Below are 21,059 nucleotides of genomic sequence, written 5' to 3'. Positions count from 1 at the left end.
GGTGGGACATTTCTAGAAACATAACTAGCACATACATGTAGCAGTTTTGGGATCAAGGAGGAAGTTGAGGGCGTTTCCCTGCAAGAAATTAAAGCCCACATGCATGTAACAGGACACAAGTGGTTCACTCACAAACCATTTCTACTTGCTGCCACTCTAGAAAAATCATTATTTTGTTTGCAAGTCATTTACGAAAAAGCTGTATGATTGCAAAGATGCTCAGAGTGCCCTTTTTTCCCTTTTAGCAAGTGTAAAAGAAAGTGAAGCATATATTTAAAGCTTAAATGAGATTACTCAGCAGTTTAGATACTCTTGTACCGTGACATCAACCTTGCATGCAATACTGGAGTCTTCTCCTTAGCTTCAACCATACCCCACTGTTACAGCACTTTACTGCAGCAGGTACTGCTCATGTACTTACTGTTGTTAAACACTCGAGGGAGAAAGATTTTACATCTGGGGCTTTTTAAAAATAGAGTATTTATAACTTGTGACCAAACAAGAACAAAATCAAACTCACTCACTGGGGGAGCAGAGATCTGTAGACCAGGTAAGACTCCAGTGAACAGAACCCACCAGTACTTCTCATTAAAGAATCACAGCAATTGTGTTCCACAACAACCATTCCATGAGAACATTTTTTACACCTTTATGCCCCAAGACAAAAAAAGGACAGTTTGACCACTGTTCTAATCATTTATTTAATCTTAATACGTTCTTCTGATGAATATAGTCTAATATATAGTCTTCTATATGAAAATTCTCCACTTAATTTGACAGAACTTTGTTTTATACAAATAAGACAATCACCATAAATGTTACATACTGGAGTGTAGGTCAAGAATGAACATATGCTACCTGTTTTGCTATTCAGTTATTTTCACATGTCAATGCCTGAAAATACTGCACTTAAAAACAATAACACTGTTTACTGCAGAAATTACTTTGTCTGCTTGACAGGATACATCACTGGTAAGTTAACCATCATTCACAAAAAAAAAAAAGAAATCAAGTATTTGTCTTCAATTTGTTCACTTTTCTGCTCATGGCTTCATTGAGCTGACATTTAATACAAAGAGTGAACAGTCATAAGCTTAACACAGTCACCACTGAAAAGACACTTTCCCTTACCCCCCCCTCTTTCCCACATTTTAATGCACATTTTAGCACAGCTTGAACCAAAGCAAAGTGAAATAAAGTAGTGCAGTGTCTCAAGGTGTCCTTTAATGAGGGCACAGAACATTTTTCAGGGGGACAGATATACAACAGGATTTGGAAAATACGAAAGAGAAGCTCCTCCTCTGTCTTTGTTAAGACTCCCTTTAGTTCAGCATATCAGATTTTTAACAAAGCAGCCAAGAGCATGGTTAATGCAACAGGACTAATAATGACACATGGAGCATTGAGAGGCCAAAACAAAAACTATTCCATTAGTATTTGCCAAGTGCCCAACCTGACTGCAGGAACTTCTCACAAAGTTTTTTTCAATGACAGTATTTATGATCAAAGAGTCTTAAGTATAAAGAATGTGAAAGGCCTTAAAGGGACCAATTGTTTAAGAGAACTTTTGCAGAAAGACCAGGCCTTCAGGCCAATTTTCAGCCTTAATATCCATAGTTACCAGTTTCCATTTCTGGAAAAACAAAACAAATCCCCCCAAATCCACACATCACAGCCAAACCTTTGTTCCTCATTTTTCTCTTTTACTCAAGTACGATCAGGAGCATTCAGCCAAACCAAGTTATAATCTCCCAGTTCCATCACTTAAACTCAAAGCACTGAAGACAAAAAGCAAGGCACACTCAGTCATGGAGAATCCTGTTCCCTGCTGAGCACTGGGCAGCATGACAGCAGCCTCATTTAGATGTATTTTCAGGGTCACCACCATGACTCAACACCTCCATTTCCTGGGCACACTTGTCTGTATGTGTTATGACACGCCAGTCCCAGGCTTCCCTTCAATGACCTTGAGGAAATCTTGACCTGAGGTTCACTTCTCCTGTCAGCAGGAGCTGATTTTGTTCACCATGATCTGTAGCTCACGCTGACACCAGCCCAGGGTTTCTAACTGGGCCACTTCACCTGCTTTGGTTTAGCAGCTTCTGTTGCACCTCAAGGCTTGAGGAGTGTGAGCCAAATTTCTGTCCACTGACTTCTGCAGAGAGGCTGCAAAGAGTCTGCTGATGTGAAACAAGGTACAAAGCCTTTGGCTGTAAAAACCACTGGAAAAGCTGAACATTTTTGGGTATTCTACTTTCAGTTTCAACAGAAGTTTTCTACGCCATGTTGGACATATTTACCACTGACAGGAAGGAAACTGCTTAGGTATCAGTTATTGAGTTTGAACATTAATGTACACTGGGGAAAAAATATTGATTAAAATTACATTTTCACCTAGGAGTGCATGCCTTACAGCCCTTCAAGGGCCCATTTCTTCCCACTTTTTTTATACAATACTAGACTGCAGTTAATTGTATCACATCATTAGGACTATATTACTTGTGAAGTCTGATGGCAAACAGAAAAAACATAGAACAGAATATTTAACTTCACTGAGTAACAACAAACAAGTATATACTCATTCACCCCCTACCAGAGAAGCTCACCTCACTAATGGAGATAAGCAGAAGGATTAAGAATAGATTTTGTGATCAATCCAAAGATCAGAAAACATGAAAATGTAAAATATTACAAGATTAATAATTTTAAGACTCTGGTCCGGTGGCATTTTTCAAATACAATGGCGACACAACATAAATGTTCACTTTAATCAGATTCAAACACATCTTCAAATCTGTCTTCCCATCCAGGAGACAACTCGTGGCAATGTTCAACTTTACAAAGTTTTGACTCTACATTAACATTGGCATTACCCTTCCTGAGCAGTAGTATATTGGTTTCTTTTAGCTCAGAGCAGAGGAAGTATCTCTTAAAGGTACTGAAGCAGAAGGTTTTTGAGCTTCTGCTCAAAATGAATTCCTGATGAATTCCTTGATTGCCACACCTAAAACAATTTCTCTTCAACAAGTTTAAAAGCCTGACCTCTGCAAAAAAAAGGAGCAAAAGACAGCCCTCCCACCCTTTGTGTAACACACTAAAAGCCATTTTTAATGGAAAAGTCACTTCCCTGTACTGTACAATTTATAGTCTTAATTTCAAACAAGGGTCAAGTCCTATTAAGGCAGGGAGCTGGTATTGGTTAACATTGCAGTACTCAGACAGTGATGTACAAGACATTTATTTGCAGTATGATGACAGTGATATAAGTGGAAAAACCAAAACTGACATGGTTAATATTAAAACTGTTCTGACAGCAATTCACATAATCTCTGAGATACAGCTTCTTTACTTGTTCGTAGTGTGAGCCTATACATCTGAAAAAGAACATAAAATATTGCTTTTTAAACACAGTTTGGCATTAGATGAATGCACACTCATCAGAGAAGACTAACAGTTACCTCTTACTTGCTTTGTAAGCTTTGGTAGGAAAAAGACCCCAAATTAAAACATTCAAAAGTAGCCAGCCACCAAGTAATACAGCTTTTCAAACCACTGGCTGAACCAAAACTATCTTCAAACCCTTGCTGAGAATTACTGTTATTCAAGTATTTTTTTGGCTTTAACAGACAGGTGTCATCCAGAATTTTTGTTAAAGAGGAGCAAAAGCTGTGGAGAAGTCTAAAGACCCTGTACAACCACTTCTTCAGGAAACAGAAGACTTAATTCCCAAACCTTATTTTCAATCCTTAATTAACTTTGATAACACCTCTATCAAAAAAGCTTTAGTAAAAATATTCTTAACATTGTACTCATTTGTTTATGCGTTTCTCTATTAGGCAATTACTCTTTTACTCATTTAAAATAGCAAGAGGAAGCATACTTAATCTGATTCAAAGTGCACAAGACAGTCTGGAATACTACAATGATCTCCTCCAAGAGGAAAGAGAATTGCTCTGAAGAAGCAGCTCACCCAACTGTGCAGGGCCAGCTGCTACAATCTAATTTCTTGTTGGAATCTGCAGTCATAAGCAGCTACTGCAATAGCGATTTTTAAGTATCTTAAGGAGCTTCAGATAGACACAGATATTTACTTCAAATGAGAACTGGTATGTAAGCTGGAGATAGTTACGCAGATACCTGTGCCTGGAGGTTGGGTTCAAGGCGCAGCAAGCATCCAATCTGAGTAGTTTTTGTGTGTATGATACCAGCACCAACAAAGTTAGCAGGATTGGGATCTACCTCCTCAAGCAGGGCTGATCCAAAGCCAATTATCTATGCAAGAAACCCAGAAGATTTAAATGTGGGGAGAGGAAGACACAAATACCAAGTATACCCAAACAGTCACCACCAAATAGCAAAACAAGGAGGAAACTGATTTTTAAGTGTTCAAGACAAATTCACTACCATAAGTTTTTGAAGGGTGACCCTGATAATGAGCTGTTCCTGTAAATAAGGTTCTTCTTGCAAATGAGAAATGAGAAGCAAATGAGAAGCAAGTTAAGATTTAACACCAGTCTCCCCTGGTTTTGATACAGCCATTCCTGTCTTACACAGTCCACTTCCGTATTGCCTAAGGCAGCCCGTTCTATGAAAAGTCACTTTTCTAACTAGTACCTTGAATATAAATTAAGGCTTGAACTATCTTCCAATTCAGTTTTATGCAGTGAATTGGTGCTTTCTTAAACAGCTTCAAGTCTCCAGCTGCTATTGCAGACTGTACCTAATTCAATCCAGAGCTAGAAACTGTCCATTCAAGTTGGTACTGCCACAATCTATCACACAACATGGACTCACACTTTTGCTGGATGATGCAACTGCCATATGAACAAAAATGCACAACGTTTGCTTATACCATGTGCTAATTTTGGCTGGAATAGAGTTAGTTTTCTTCTTAGTAGATGGTATTGGGCTGTGCTTCAGATTTCTCCTGAAAACACTGTTGATACCACAGGGATGTTTTAGCTATCACTGAGCAGCGGTTACAGAGCCAAGGTCCTTTTCTGCTCCTCACCCCACCAGCAAAGAGGCTGGAAGTGCACTAGGAGTTGGGAGAGGACACAGCAAATGGCTGAGTGGTGCTTAGTTGCCAGCTGGGGTTAAAACATGACCTGCCACTACCCTGTACACTGTGAATTAAAAATACCACGTTACCACCCACCTTTGCTTTCGTGATCTCTGCATCCATCGGGTGCTTTGCTTTAAAGATATTCTGTACTTCTTGTTTTGGACTGCAAGACAAGGCAAGATAAGCACCTGTATTACGAACAGCATTTCCAAGAGCAATTAATTCTATTGGGAGAGCTCGTGGCTTACAGGACTTGGTATGGGATGAGGCACTGCACCAGCTACATTCACAATTCACCTTTCTCTTCCCTTGCCCACCACAAGAGCCCCAAGCCCAAGTACAAAGTCTTACTTGCTCAGCTGCTTCCAACGCTGAAAAAAGTCTTGAGAAGACATCTCTGTTGGCTGGAAAAATTTATTCAGTGTGATGGGTAATTTTACTGAAAGATTTTGAAATGTTCCGCCGTACCTGCAGATGAAACAGACAGAACACAGTGCGTGTGGCAGCCTTAGCAGGGTCTCAGCATAATTCAACCAAGCAACTGAGGAACTATTTATGATTAAAATCCATCAACTGCAGATGACATTTCTAACATATAGTTTCAATCCACTGGTAAATAAATTTATTTTCTCTGTTTGGATGGCACATGAATTGGCAGAACTTCTAATAAGGTTGTCTCAGTTCTAGCATAGGTTTATCCTCTAGATAGCACCCAAAGGGGCGAAAAAATATCGCTGTGAAAACATACCAATAAAAACCAGTTTAGACTAGAATAACAGCATGTACCCAGGAATCAGGATTTTGTAAAGCTGCGCTGACGTTGAGTGGACGGAACAAGATTCTATTTTTGGTTGCATACACTTCCAGGCCAAGTTATTTGCAGAAATGTTCTTGGTTTCCAGAAGGGAGAAGTTACTGCGTATATTCCTGTCAAGATTTCTTAATCAAACAGGAAGACTACTGTTTTGTACAGATAGCAGGAAGAGAAGTCATGGAGACATTTTATCAGTAGCTGCTCCTTGACTGTTTGGTTTGGTTAGGTTTTTTAAACCACCTTGTTCCAAATGGAGTCTCCCTAGCAGCTTAAACCTTAGTTAGATCAAATTTTCAAGTTGTCCGCCCAAGAGAGCTTTGTGTGTCCATATTCTACATTTCAGGACCACACCAGATTTAACATCTTTCATCTAATTAATTCACTAACATTTGAATCCTTTGTTTTACCTGAACTGAATGTTCAGGATCGGAGCTTCCATGAAGTCTGACACACATTCGATGTTCACAACCTGCTGAACCTGTGCACCTCCATCCACTGTGGGATCAACAGGTTTTGTCTGGAGATTCAGGCGTAAAAATGTAGTTAAGGAAACAGATCACTGAAGTGATAACTTAGAAAAATGCAAATCTTCCAGTAAGCTGTATGAGTAATTAGCATCACGTTTTCACTCATTTACTATGTACTACTGAACATTTAAAGCTCAATTTTTGTACAACAGAAGAAGTTGTAGTGGTTTATTTCTTTAATTCATTGTTTGTTTTTGGTTTTTTTCATACTGACACATCTACAAACAATAAACCAAAAAATTCTCAGTTACCTGAATATTCTTAAAGAAAGATGCCCTCAAAAAGGTGTGAAAGCACAGAGAATTCACAATAAAAACCACAGGACTATTTTGAACATTACAGAGATGCCTTGAGTCAAACAAACCTGATAACTTAATCTCCCAGAAATCCTAAATTTGCAATACCCAGCATTAAGAACCAGCCATGAATTAAGAGCTTACTTTGAAGTACCATCATCTTGGTGCACATGTATTCCATCTCCATGTCAAGTTTTAGGTTATCTGCTAATGCAGTACTTGAAGGACACATCTCTACCTCTGCTACTTACTTCATGTCAGTGGAGTTCCATGACATATTCAGCTTAATTTCTCCTTGTTTCAGGACTAAAATTTGTGTCTATAACCAGAGCTTTAAGGAAAGAATCTTCCATCCCTGTTAAAGACTTGTTCTTTCTACAAGAACTTTAGAGAGCTATCAGCAAGTTTCTCATTTCTTCATGTTGAAGGCCACTGTGACTTGATCCAACAGATTTATTATTATTTTGTGCAGCATAAATCACAAAATCCTAGGAAGAACAGACACATGCCACTACACTTAAGGATATTTGACTGAAGGTCATCTGAGCAGATTACTGTTGGAGTAAAATTCAAGAACTGTGTTGATGTCTTATTACCATAGAATATGAACATACGTCCTAGAAAGAGAAGAACGAGACATCAGAACTTTTAGGTACATGTAATCATATTGAACTACTTGAGCTTCAATTCCCTAATACATTGTCTTTCTACCTTTCTTTAAAACCACTTTTAAGAACAAAACACAGTTTACATCGTTTATCTCACCAAGATATTCACAGTTCAAAATGCAGTGATTTAACCAAGAGATTAGATCTCTCCTACAGTAGCTGTCACACAGGCAGTTAAAAAAATCAGTGGAAGTCGTTCAGTTGCTGGAGAATTTTACTTTTTCTGTAAAGAAGCTACTATGCCACCAAGAAAGGGAACAACAAGCAATTTTTACAGAAAGGGAGAAGCAAGCAATTCTACTGCTGGCCTGCGTTCAATTCCCATCTCTTTTCTAGATGTTTACCAGTTAGATCTGATCTGAAATGCATTGTGTCTCATATTGTCACAGTAAGCTATAATGCAAGATATAAAAATTGAGAAGAAGGGTACTTTATAAACCTAGCTGCACCAGCCACACAACCAGGCCGTGAGAGCTCGAGTGCTGGAGCTTACCACTCACATTTCATCTCAGCAACCAAAACAATCAAAAAATGTAAGGAAACAAGAGCCCCCACAAAAGCCAGGGATGCACAACAGTGGGAGGTGTAAAACTGCTTAGGCATGTAATGCTATTTCCCTCTTCAGTAGCTGAAAAGGGAGTCCTATCTGGAATATCATGCTGGCATAGTGATTGATAATGCAGACAGACAACCATGGCACAGAAGATCTTACCCAGGTTCTGTCGAAATTCAGACTTCAAGCCGATTTGTAGCAACTGATTTTCAAATAAGACTCCATTATTTTTACACACAAACCTAGGGGAAGAGAAGGAAAAGATGTTTTAGAACGAGCCACATTAAACAGTATTTAGAACCACAAAATTCAGGGTTTACAGAGAGGATGAAGATTGCGGTTAACCTAGAATGCATCAATCTGTGAGAGAGGCCTTTGCAGAAAACTGCAGTTAGAAAACACAATTTTACAACCAGAACCACCACTTGTAGGACACTAAGAGAGCTGACATTTTTATTTGATGTCTGAGAAACTATGAAGGAAACCACAGTATGCTAGATACACACACACTGTCTAATAAAGGACCACGCAACAGATTAGGATTTTTCTTATTAGTCTTGAGAACTTCTGAAACTCATTAGGTTGGTGCAGAATTGAAAAGTCTGAGGCTTTGACAGTTTAAACCTGAAAGAAAAAAACTCCTTGTTTTACCCTTTCTGTATCATCTAAGCCAACTGAAAAGATACTTTTTCCATTTTGAGAGAGGAAGCCCATTCTCGAGTTATTATAGTTCTATCACTCTTCACTTAAAATTAGAAGAGGTGGTCAGCAAACATCTGCCTTTTTCATACAAGGCACTTAAAACACACTCCCAAATATCAGTACTTTTGATAAGTACTCTATTTTCTTCTTTATTTCCAAATAGTTGCAAATCTTAATATACAACTGGCATTACCTCATTTTAGAGCAGTGTGTGATAGCACTGACTTGTAAAGGCAATTCTAACCTGTGTATTCATGAGCCTGTCACAAAATCCACAGCATCCACAGAGGTGTTCTAGCCACAAGTCTGACAGTACTGTTTCTCTAGTTTAGCTGGTAATTAAATTAATGAACAATATAGTTTTGCTTTATAACTATATTCTGGAAATTGCCCAGCCTTGCAAGGTTTTAGTATTGCTTACTTGTGAAAAAGCTCATCAGCATCATGCACAGTATCAGCTGGTTCCTCAGAAACTACCTCAGATGAAGCCAGGTCAGGGCTAGTTCAGGCAGCACAAAGGAAGAAAGGCAGTAGCGACAGAGACAGCAGGAGTTAGTAAAGACAGCTTAGAGCTTAGTTACTTCTTTTACCTCCTTCCTCAAAAACGGCACTGCTGAGCTTAATGCACGAGAAATTGATTAGCTGCCCTAGCTCAGTACACCTAGAAAGGTTTTAGGCATTAGGCAATGTTTTCCCCCACTTCTCTCCCCCATCCCACCCCAACTGTTAGAAAACAGCAATCCTTCACGAAGACAGGAGACAGCTGAAAGTGTTCAGTAGCTTAAATGTAAACCTCTTACAGAACCAAGTCATTTTAGGTGTTTAATTTTGACAGCAGAAGTGTTTAAGTTCAAAATCATAAATGTAGCTGCATATTAACTACTACAAAGGTACACTTAAAAGCAGAGGCCTCATCAACCTTAAGGACCCTTCTAAGCACAGGGGCACAATCAGTTCCTAAAAACACGCAAGTGTGAAGCATAGCCAAGAGTACCCAGGCACACAGAGAATGACTTACCCAAGTAACAGATTAGAAACAAAAGTGACAAAAGCATTAAAAAGAGGCAGGAGACTGTAAAAAGCAATTTCTCAGTATCATTAGAGAAGCATTTCATCATCTACAGACAGACCAAGGAGTTGGGCATTGCTACACTTTCTTCTGCAGAAAGAGAAAACTCTTTTTAGGTAACATTTGCTTATGAAGCTACTAGTACTGGTTCTTTTTTTTTTTTAAGAGGGTTACAAGAAGAAGTGAACAAGTTTGTGAGCCTTCCTAAAGTCATAGTTTTGTGTTGTATGATCAAGTAACACTTCTGACCTTCCAAGAGAAACACAGGATCAAATATTAATCACTGCAAACTTGCAACAATGCATTGCCTGATATAAAATTTTGATGAAAGTGTCAACGATCCAGGCAGATCAGTTTCCCTAATTATGTCTTTTATATTAAGATGCATTGCAAATTTGTTATGCCAACATTCAAAATTTGGTCCTTGACAACACTAATACGTTCTTGTCCAGTTAGACAACTAATTTTAAAGACAACTGATTTTAAAGACATAGATTTTATGCTATTTATTCCCAAAATTTTAGCCAAATAATGTTTGAGAGTAGCCACAGTGGCTTTTAAGACTAATGGGGTTAATAACACATTGTACCTACAATACACTTGCTAATGTAATTGTAGTATCAAATCCCCTTTAAAAAAAACGAAAACCACTTGTTCTTTATCTCCCTTTTTACACCCCTTTTACAGACAGTAGCAGAACAACTGAAGTGTATCTCTGGATACAATCCATCTCACTGTTTGAATATCAGCTTGCCATTAGTGGAGAGACACAAGAATACTTTATGAAAATAAAATAGAATAAATGTATTCATATCAGGATAGATAACCCCCACTTCAAGATGTATGGAGATGCATAAGCAGCTTAATTCAACAAAGCAAAACCAGCATGAAAACCAGACACTACAGTGTGGCATATATCCTCAGGTTGATTACAACAGACTCAGTTTTTCCATTAACAGAGATATTCAATAACGACAGCACATCCAGCAGAGAGTCCAGGAACACCTCTCTTGCTGCAAAACTACCACCCAGGAATGCACTCAATATGCTGGAACAAAATCAAAAGTTATGTATGTTTTTCCTTCAATCCTGTTTTAACAGACAAGTTCTCCTTCAAATTCCTTTCAGGGTGACTTAATTACCTCGCAAAGTTGTCATCAGAACCAGGAGCAAGAGGTGCAACTGCAGAAGCTGAATCTGAAAATACATCCACGAGCAGGCTACCACTAGAGGAAGGTGGGGGAGCTGAATTGGTGACAGGGGCAGCACCCAGACCCAGCAGATCCGCCGATGGAGAAGGAGTAGACTAAGGAAGACAAGACACTTTGGTGTTACACTGCAACAAAACTACAACAAAGCTGTCTTGTTTGAATAGACAACTAAGCTATGGCAAAGTGCCTCTCCCCACCCCAAATCAAGGTTTGAATGGATGTAAAAGGGTCCACAGATGCAGCTACAACACTGAATTTCAACTTATGGTCGTTTACAGATGTGGTTTTCTTTTTCTCCTTTGAAGAAAATGTCCATCTAACCATTAAACAAAAACAAAACTGAAATTCATTTGTCTAGAATCTGATTCTGCAGAAGAAAGATAAAGATGACAGTTTTACCCCTTCTATTTTCCCCTCAGTTTCAATGGAAATTAAGTACTGTACGGAATAGGATTCACATGTGTTGATTTTCTTTCATGAAGAATCCATCAAGAAAGGAAGTGGCTTTTACACAAACCTAAATCAAAGTCATCACAGAATCTTTAGAATTGACTATCAGTTTAATCCTGGCTTTTTGAAGCTTGCAAACCTTAGAAAGTATGTAAACCCAACCAGCAAAAAAAGCAGAGCATGTAGCCAGTTCAAGCTGCAAACACTAGAGGAATAGGCAAGATGTTTAAATTTTTTTTTCCCCTCACATAGAGCAAATCAAGCAACCAGGACACAGAATCATGCAACAGAGGCTGCATATATGTGCTGAAGTCACATGCAAGAACAAAGCATAGACTGTTAATTAAAATAGTCACAATATGCCAGGTAATCTGAGGATCAGTCATGAGATGCATCTGGGTGAATCTGAAACCTTGTCTGTGTAAGCCAACTAAAAGTTATCATATACTGCATGGAGACAGAGTAAGACTTTAAGAAGCCAATCATTAGGAACTACTAAAAATAAACGAAGGTTGGACCTCAAATTTGTAACATTTTTGGTATCTAAACCAGATAAAGCCACTGGCGAAGGAAACACTGTGCAGTTTGTTACATGGTTGCAACCCATAAAGTGAAGCTCATAAAGCACAACACAGTATTAACTGCCAGTCACCTCAATTTGGAATTCAAAGAAAATTTGGCAACTTTTCTGCTGGCAAGAGACTTCCGTCCAGTCAAAACTGTTCCATTTGGAGTATCTACTCTTATATACTGCTGTGACTAAGCAGTAAAGTACTATGCTTTAACAAACTGGGCAGGGAGTGTGCTACAGTATTTCCCCCTCTAGGTAATCTTCTACTACATCTTAAACGTAATTACAAGTTATTCTAGGCATTAAAACCAGAAAGAAGTATTACATTATGGGGAAAAAAATATCCTATCAGCTTTAATTGACAATAAAATGAGAAGTTTCAGCTCAGAAAAAAAACCCCTGTGGCCTTGTCTAGCATAACTGAACTCAGATAGTACTGTCAAATAAACAGTAACAACTTTGCACTGATTTAAAGACATCCCTGTGAAGTCAAGTGTTGTCCACTTATCTTAAAATCAATAATCCAAATCAAGATGCAAAATAACACATAAGACAAAGCAGAAAAGCAGTTGATACTCTGAAATTCAAGTTAACTCCTTTTAAATACATTAATTTTATAATCTCACCCTCAGTGCAGTTTCACTGACAAGGAAATTAACATTTCTAAAGTTTACAACAATATTTTTCAAATACCAATGTAAAAGGGATTTTTTCTAGGCTGCAGGCAGTTTGTCCCCATTTACATAAGATTTCCAAAGGAAAATTGCATCCAAGCACGCAGTGAGGGGAATGCAGCTGTACTTCATAGCTGCTTTATAGCAAACATCCAAAATCTTAAGTATCACATGAAAAGTTTTAAATCCCCAAAAAGCCCCTTTTTGGAAACCCTCCTTTTCTCACTTGCACACCATCTAAATTAATGAAGTAACAGCTTTTAAACTCACAACAGCACTGGCATTGACAGAGGCAGGTTCAGCACTTCCGTTCATATCAGAGCTCCTCTCCTTCTTGATCTCTTCCAGGTCAGTAACTGTGCCTGGGCCTTTCTTCTTCTTCAGTTTAGCCAAAATAGAAGATTCCCTCTCTGGAAAGGGAGGCATTTCTTCCAACACTGTAGCCTTACCATAGAGAAAAAGATGTGTTAGTTAAACTTAGAGAAAAAGCCAAACCATCTTCTGAGCCTTCGAAGACACACACTCTTATAGATTGCATAAAGCAAAAGCAGAAGTAGTTACCCACACAGAAAATTACTGTGCAGTTTATTGCAGTGAGGCATTGAATGCTTTTTTAAAAGAAAAGATTCTTTAAAACTTTCTGAAGTCCTTCCAAAGCACTTGGTTAGGAGAACAGGAGCATATCACTTCTCTGAAACAGTGATATTAAATTTAAAAAAGAAAATTTAAATAATTAGGTCATAGCAGACCGAACAGTCCTTAAATCAGGCGGACTTAGACTTAAACCACAGAGAATACTCAAGTTTCTACTTAGACCTAAACGTTTATTAGATGCCAGAACTAAATGTGCCATGCTCTGCTCAGACCTGAGAGCACCAGGTTAAACCACTGAACTTCAAGAGACAAAAAATTACACCTTTCCTGCCCACCAAGTCCTCAAAAGAAAGCACCAACCTTCTGATATAAAAATCCTGTAGGACCCTGTATTATCCACCAGCTTCTCAGCTCCAGATTAACATGTCTTAATGGTCATTTGTCCCACTACAGTAATACCAACTTGGAATTCAGCTCTAAATTGAAGATGACTACAACAGAATTATGGAGACTAAAAGAACCAGTACCCACACTGTAATCTTTAACTCTGCATGAAGACTTCTGAGCAATCAGGTAAGTTTTAGTGGAGTAAACTTTTTGACAGAAGAGTACTGCATAATAAAGAAAATAAAGCTTTATACCTACCAATATATCAGTACTAGCAATAGTACTGAGCCTCAAATACTCAACAGCTCTCTGCTGCAGCTCAACATCAGCATTTTTTAGCTGACTGTCACTGCGCAGCACATCTTGAATCGTAGTTTTGATTTCTGGAAACAGGTTCACAAACTTGATGTAGGTAGACAGAAGCAGAGCTCGGGTAGGAACACTACACAGATGAAACTTGGAATGTAGCAAGTTGAACTGGATGAGGGGACTTAAAAGATGGAAGAAAAATAATTTGTTCAGTTTCTGTAGACAGAATAATCCTCATAAATGCATTATTAGCAAGAGCTGAATCATTTGTTAACTACCGTTAGGAATGTTAAACATGAAATTCTTTACAGAAAGCATTACTACTTCAATTCAGTATTTTAGAAGATGTTTTACCTTGATCTTGGATCACCTGCTATCAGATTTCCAAATTCTCCCAAGATGTAGCCACCTACTTTTACAAGATTCTCGTGGCATGCTGGAGCTTGAAGGGCCTGTAAGAACACATTAATAGTCATTGACATGCAATGTATTAAGAAAAAAAAAAATCTTCCACTTCCACTCCTGGTTTTCTCATCTAGTTTCCTGCAAGAGCAGATCATGGGTCTAAGCCCTATAAAAAGCTTATGAGAAAACCATGATGGGTAGTACGATTTCACAGAAGACTCTAATGTATTACTTGCTTAAGAGCACTGTTAGGCCTACTGAGCAGTCCTGTGGACTTTTGAGGACAGATAGAGCTCCTTAAGCTTCCCCTGTTACATCATGTGGTGCTTACTTAATTCTTAGCTCATTTTGAAAGGGAATTGAAAACAGTTATTCTCACCTCAAAAACAGTCTTGGCTGCATACCCTTGCACATCATCCCTGTTGATGACAATCTGAATAACTCGATACCACACTTCTTCACTGACATAATCACCAGCAATGCGAATCAGATTCAGGATTGTGTCCACATACCAGGTGTAATCCACTGCATACTTCTCAGCTAGAATTGCAACTTTCAGAACCTGAGCACACAAAAGAGAACACAGCAGGTTGGCTAGCTCTGACTATGGGCTGCATACACCTAGTGATAGCCCACTCTGGGCAGAGGTCTCAGTTTCAGATGCATGAGCTTGTTCACTTGTTCCCACAGCTAAGGTGAAAGGTGAACACTGAAATGCTGTGCCAGAACACAGCAGTTGCCAGGCACATATTGCCTTCCCCATAATGCATTCAAATATGTTGTATATTTGTGGCTTTTCAATTGTGTACCTAAGTGATCAAAGTAATTTATAGAACATTTTTTGTTTGCTATAAAAACACCATGTAAACCACCATTGGGACAGGATCAAATAGGAAATTGGAAACCTCTCAAAAGAAGGTAAAAGTTGGAAACTCAAGACAGCAGAGGCAAGCAGAGTCACCAAAGCATAGCTGACTTTTTCAGGTCATAATCAGATTCCTGCATTCTGAAGCAAACAATCAGCTTTGGAGGAGACCCCACACAATTGATTATCAGTTGCATTTACTACTCTTTAAAGAACAGGTCAGTATAGGGGAACAGAATGAAATTCCTATTATCTGCCAGGTCAAGGGACATGGTCAACAGCAACCAGACAGTACAAGAGGTAAATCAACTAACACTGTATTCCACATTCACTTGTCCAACCAACAAGCTTCAGCACCTAACTACTGTAAGTACAAGTTTTGTTTACCCTCCTAAAAAGGTTTAAATTGAGTATTTCAACTTTTATCCTACTTGTAAGAAGGAGATAGATACCAGGCCTCTTAGCTGATTATAAGGTATTGTTTTTGGGAATTCTTAGACTGAACATTCTCAGAACATACACAGTGTAACATTCTACCTACAAATAAGCATTTATCACACTAATTTTTTAAGCTACTGCACAATTGACTAGAATAGGACCTAACCCTGAGATCTGGAGAATGTCTTTGCTCAAGGACTGATAAAATTCACTTCACTTTCCATGTGCATTATTGTGAGACCAAGATCGGCTTTTAGTCATGTTTCCAAGGTTCCCCCCTGCCCCTGGATTAGTTTAACCTAAATTCTTTGCTATTAGACTACAAAGTTAGGGATTTTTTGTTTGCTTGTTTTACTAGTTTTGTCTACGTATTATTTTTAAATCACCATGGAAAGCAATCTCTATAACAGACAGCGCAGCAACCCAATCAATAATATGACACATGGTACCAAAGTCAGGTATGAAAAAAATAAGAAAAAGACCAATAGCTTACAATTTCTTCTCTAATGGAATAATCAGCAGTCTCCAAGTAATTGAGCATTTCAGCCACGATCTGCTGGGCATTGCTTCGGTCACACATTGCATACAGGAGATCTACAGCTCTTTGTCGTACACTTACATCTCTTTCAGTCTGCAAAAAGACACACAGTCAAAGGTCCAGATGATTTTGTCTTTATTTGGAAAGTAGATGCAACTTAAGAGATGAAACTTAGTATAATCAACAGTCAAATTTAAAGCACATGCATTTGCATAGTTTTTCAGATGCAGAATGAACTCAGATGTACCATTTATATAAGCTATGAGTTTCTTATGCTATTGCTCACTTTGAGTAACCTAGGAAGAGATCAGTAGAGACTCAAACAGCTTCCTGCTTTTAAATAAAACCATAAAACTTCAAATCATCAGCTTTTCTGTAGAATACTTATTCAAATTCATGCAGGTGCTGAAAGAATGGAAGAGTTTGTATACAACACTTCAGTATTACCCAAAGCAGGGTGAGTGAATTTGTGGTCCACTGTGCACTGAGTAACTGGTACCAATGGCTATAAATACACCAATAACTGGCTGAAATTGTTATATTGTTACCAGGCCAATGAGCACTTAGCTACCTGCAGGTTTAGTGTCAGGCATACCTTGTAATGACTGAAGTCCAGCTAGAACAGACACGTACTTCAAACTTGGACAAATGTATAAATATGCTACAGCACAAGCTTGGAAGAAGACAATAATTAAGCACCCAAGTGTGCAAGTAAATTTACATGCAAATCAGTCTTACTCTTTTGACTTTTGCTTTGTCACATAAACATGGCCTGGGAACGTGTCTTTCTGGTTTCTGCTCTTTATAATTCTGCAGTGGAAGCTGATCTGCTCTATCACTCCCCATAAGCTACTACAGTGAAGGAACAGTGTTCAATACCAGCAAGACAGTAATAAAACTGTCTTCCCAGCATTCTCAGTTTTGAAATTCCACATTTTAAAACAATTATTCATCTTCAGTCTGCACTTGAGCAGAAACCAGTGCTATAAGAGACACAGCTACAAAGTATCAGATATAACAGCAACGTGCAGATATCAGCAAAAGCTGACCTCTGTAGTTGCCAGCACAGCAAGACTTTGCTGTATTGAGGAAAAAAACTACAGTAGATTTCAAAGAATATTTCATTTGGTCTCTAAGTATCATCAGTTTAATTGGGGATGGGGAGCTTGGGGCAGTGGGGGAGAGGGCATTGAGGCAGGGAAGAAGACAACACTCAAAACCAAGACCACACACTTCAATATTTACCTTCAATGCATTGATAACTGTTTCTATGTGTGTTTTCACAGCCTCATGTGAGAATTCAGAGCTGGCAAGCGTGCACATGCTTTCCAGTGCTAGGTAACGCAAATTAGTTTCTCGGTGCTGCAAGAACTGACCTAGCTGGTTACAGGCACGGACTAGTAGGTTTGGCTCACTGCACAGAACAGGAGAGAAAGTGAAAGGGTTAAAAGCAACAGGTTTGAGAACACTCAATACAGAATACTATTTCTGCAGTGGAAATTTCTTAAAATGCCTCAAAGTGTCTGCTAGAATGCTTTGCTTGTGAAATGCAAATTCAGGTAACTGTGAGCAAATACTCTCTGTTGGATTAGAGCAGTGGGGGCAGTGGGGTCAATACAAAACATCAAATAAAGAAGCAGCAAAAATCAAAGCAACACAGTTCATTAACACTGTTCCATTACATTGTTGTGGTTGCATTCCAATCTAGCAAGCAACTTCATATTCTGTTCCCCTCTGCTCCCTCCCCCATTAAAATCTGATTAACTGTTCAAGAAAAGGCCCCAGCTTTTCACTTTAAAAACCCCTCTGATAACACAAGTGTTGTCCCAGCTCACCTGTCATGATGTATAATTAAGCTTATTGCCTCAAACAGGACAGCATTCTTCGCATTTGAGTGTTGTACTTTCTTTGACTTTGGTGGCTCCTGTGCTTTGTTGAGGATGGTTTCCAGGCATTCTGTCAGACGGCCACGTACCGCAGGGTCTTCTGGAGAAGAACAAGCCGTTGGACAACTTCATTTTGCCCCAAACCCTAATCCCTACCTTAGGTTTTCCTCTAGCTAAATCTAAATGAACTAAACTATTCTAAGACATTAAAAACATTTACACTCCCCAACATACACGTGGGACAAGAATTCCAAGCCACAGTTCTATCTGGATGAGAACAAAAGACAACACAGTCTGCACTACAACATACTTCAGGGCTTTAATATAGTTGATAGCATTTAAAATGGCAGCTGCCACTGGTTTGTAAGATGCATACTGGTTACACATTTTGCTAAAATTAAACACAGCATAATTCAAAAGGCCAAGTGTCTTAGAGCTAACAGAAACACTCAAAAGTACAAACTTCAGTATCTTTGCCTTAAGACAATGTGTTTGCACTCCAAGCTATGGTAACACTGCAGTGCCAGTAGCTCTTTGGAGCCAGTGTACTGCATAAGAGAGATGACCAGTGCTGTGATTTGTGCATTACCTGGAGGTGGGTAGCACTGTAACAGCCTCAGAAGTTTCACAGATAGCCAGGGAGCAGGAACAAAGTAGTATGTGTAGTCCTGAAGGTCTGTTGATGCAGAAGTTACAATCTGTAACACAAACAGACAGCATGTCAGCTGCTGAAGTTAATTGATCCACAGCCACAAAAAGGACCCGAAGAACACCTTAGGTCATCTCTGACAGAAGCTTAAAAAACTGTGTCACTAGCAATGTCTAGTTCAGTAGATTAATTACGCACAAGCTACCATACTATGAGTATAGCACAGGAAATGCTAGTAACAGAAATTCAGTTTTGCAGATACAGTAGTCTAGGAAGTCTCTTCCTGAAAGCCTACTCGCTTTTTTATAGAATGAAGACAACCATCTTGAAACACCAAAATGTTTAACCAGAAGCTTGACTTTCTTTTTTTCAGAAATTCACAGATTCAGCCAACAGAAAGCAGTCTGGTGGCTGATGATAGGTGAGCCTGGAATTCAAGTACAAGATGCCATGACAGACTGACCTAAAGCAGAAGAACCAACTAACACCTTCAATAATATCCATACACCAAAGTGAAAAAGAATAGCATACACAGAAGAGGTTTATATGCATAATGAAATGTGGTAAGGATTATATTCAGTTACCCCTCTTCATAGATTTCTTTTTCCCCTTTTATTCTAGGCAGAAATGCCATGAGTTTGGTACTAGTTTTGCTCAAAATAATTCTATCAAATTCTTGCTGCTCCATTACAGAACAGCCTTGCACTTCCCTCAGCACTCCCTTGCTTTTAAGTATTAGGGAAAAAATATTCATCTTTAGAAAGAAATTAAATTTATGTGATTTATGAGTAATTTGGGTATAAGACTGCATAAAACTGGGTCTGAAGTACATTTGTGAAGCAGCAGCCTTCCTTGTCTTCCATACTTTCTTACACTGCATCCTTTGCCCCTGCTTAACCACCTACAACCATTTACAGAATATCAAATGCTTATGATTATTAACACAGCAGCAGCTCAAAAGAAGGAATATGAAGGCAATTCATATTGTAAGAAGCTTCGATAAAGTTAAAGCTACAGTTTGTTATTTTTTAGAGTTCTGTGCAGAAGCCTGTAGAATCAGTCTTTGATCCAACTATTCTTTGGCATCATAGTGACAAAGTAATCATTACTAGTTAGAGCATAGCAGGGATTAAACCAAGAAAGTTTGGGCAAGCCAATACAGCTTTCTTTCCTGGTAAGTAACAAGCATTAAAAGAGGTTACCTGAAGCACCTACACAAAGTGATACTGAATCATCTTCACATTTAATGGTACAGTAAACTAATCTGACCCTAGAAAGCTGAACAGGAAGCTAACCTGATCTAGAAAGCTGAGTAAATTAATCAACAGTTAAGTATTATCAGGGTCATCATTGGACTCACTCTGCTTAATCTAGACACTGCCAAGGACACTGAAGTCTTAAACTCTTCCGGGTTCTTCTGTGCCAAAGTGGTGATCAGACTTGTAGCTGCAGTAACCACACCCTAGAAAAAACCAAAATGAAACAAACAACACGTTCAATTTTGTATCAGTTTACAATGCTGCCCATTAACACCTTTCAATTCAAAATACAAAAAACCTATATTTATCCCCATTACAAAGCCCTACATTAAAAAACCTCTTATTTAGCTAGCAGCTAGACTAATTACACACCTGCAGAATCCAACAGAATTTTCAACATGATACTGCCATGCTTGCAGAGCATTTTATGCTATTTTTTGTATTAGCTTTGTCTCATGTTTGGATAGTACATCTAAAATAAGAGAGCCATATTAAAATTAAGCCTGGACACAAATTGTCTTACTATACAAGAGAAGCATGAGCAGAAGAAATTCAATGCAGCAGATAATCTAGGAAAGAATTCCCACAACCCAACATGAAGAGGAAGCTTTGTATAAAACAAGCGTCGTATATTACTGCTGCAGACTAAAACACTCTTATTACTGTTGAAGCACAGGTCTTAATAGCCTTATTTTCATAAAGTAACTAGACTGCAGGGAAAAAACAGGGTCTCTTTTCTAAAGCAATAGGGTTTTTTAACCAGCAAAGTAAGAATAACATAGACACCACAGGACAAGGAAATTTATGCAATGACAAATCAAGTCTTGAATTTTTAGTATAGATCTAATCTCAAAGGGCCTAGGCAAATTAGTATTACAGCTATGCAATATGATTTAGTGTAACAAGGCACAAGATTAATTTCTTAACAGCCTGAGGAACAGAACCTGCACATACTATTTTTCTACCTTCAGTGAAAAAGTAAACAAAGCTTTAGTAAAATTAATATATACAGCAACTCAAAAAAGACAACTCCTTCCATTTTCTTCCCAAAGCCTGAAGACAACAGCAACCCACTTGCTTGAAAGATTCAAGAAGAAATAAATTGTGTATTTAACAGCAGAAGTCATAT

The 21,059-nt window shown here is 38.5% G+C and overlaps 1 protein-coding gene across 4 annotated transcripts in view; it reads right to left on the bottom strand.

Moving 5' to 3' along the window:
* Positions 1-682: 682 nt before the first annotated feature.
* The window catches only part of AP2A2 (adaptor related protein complex 2 subunit alpha 2), a 51,050-nt gene continuing 30,673 nt past the window's right edge, over positions 683-21,059 (bottom strand). The window contains exons 6-23 of one of the 4 annotated variants that reach the window (XM_085062809.1): positions 20,032-20,133; positions 18,612-18,720; positions 17,972-18,122; positions 17,382-17,550; positions 16,092-16,229; positions 14,675-14,857; positions 14,245-14,342; positions 13,840-14,071; positions 12,871-13,044; positions 10,837-11,000; positions 9,047-9,124; positions 8,083-8,165; positions 7,230-7,319; positions 6,287-6,410; positions 5,417-5,533; positions 5,159-5,228; positions 4,138-4,272; positions 683-3,374 (exon numbers count right to left, since the gene is read on the bottom strand). In XM_085062809.1, coding sequence (XP_084918935.1) covers positions 3,297-3,374; positions 4,138-4,272; positions 5,159-5,228; positions 5,417-5,533; positions 6,287-6,410; positions 7,230-7,319; positions 8,083-8,165; positions 9,047-9,124; positions 10,837-11,000; positions 12,871-13,044; positions 13,840-14,071; positions 14,245-14,342; positions 14,675-14,857; positions 16,092-16,229; positions 17,382-17,550; positions 17,972-18,122; positions 18,612-18,720; positions 20,032-20,133 — 2,295 coding nt within the window. In that variant the 3' untranslated portion in view covers positions 683-3,296. The remainder of the gene's footprint in view (positions 3,375-4,137; positions 4,273-5,158; positions 5,229-5,416; positions 5,534-6,286; positions 6,411-7,229; positions 7,320-8,082; positions 8,166-9,046; positions 9,125-10,836; positions 11,001-12,870; positions 13,045-13,839; positions 14,072-14,244; positions 14,343-14,674; positions 14,858-16,091; positions 16,230-17,381; positions 17,551-17,971; positions 18,123-18,611; positions 18,721-20,031; positions 20,134-21,059) is intronic. The other 3 variants (XM_085062810.1, XM_085062811.1, XM_085062812.1) reach the window with 3 other exon arrangements.

This window comes from Lichenostomus cassidix, chromosome 5 (genome assembly GCF_008360975.1).
Source record: "Lichenostomus cassidix isolate B80296 chromosome 5, HeHo_3.0, whole genome shotgun sequence".
Classification (NCBI taxonomy): Eukaryota; Metazoa; Chordata; class Aves; order Passeriformes; family Meliphagidae; genus Lichenostomus; species Lichenostomus cassidix.
Note: the sequence above shows the minus strand (reverse complement) of the source record. Positions and strands in the feature narration are given on the sequence as shown.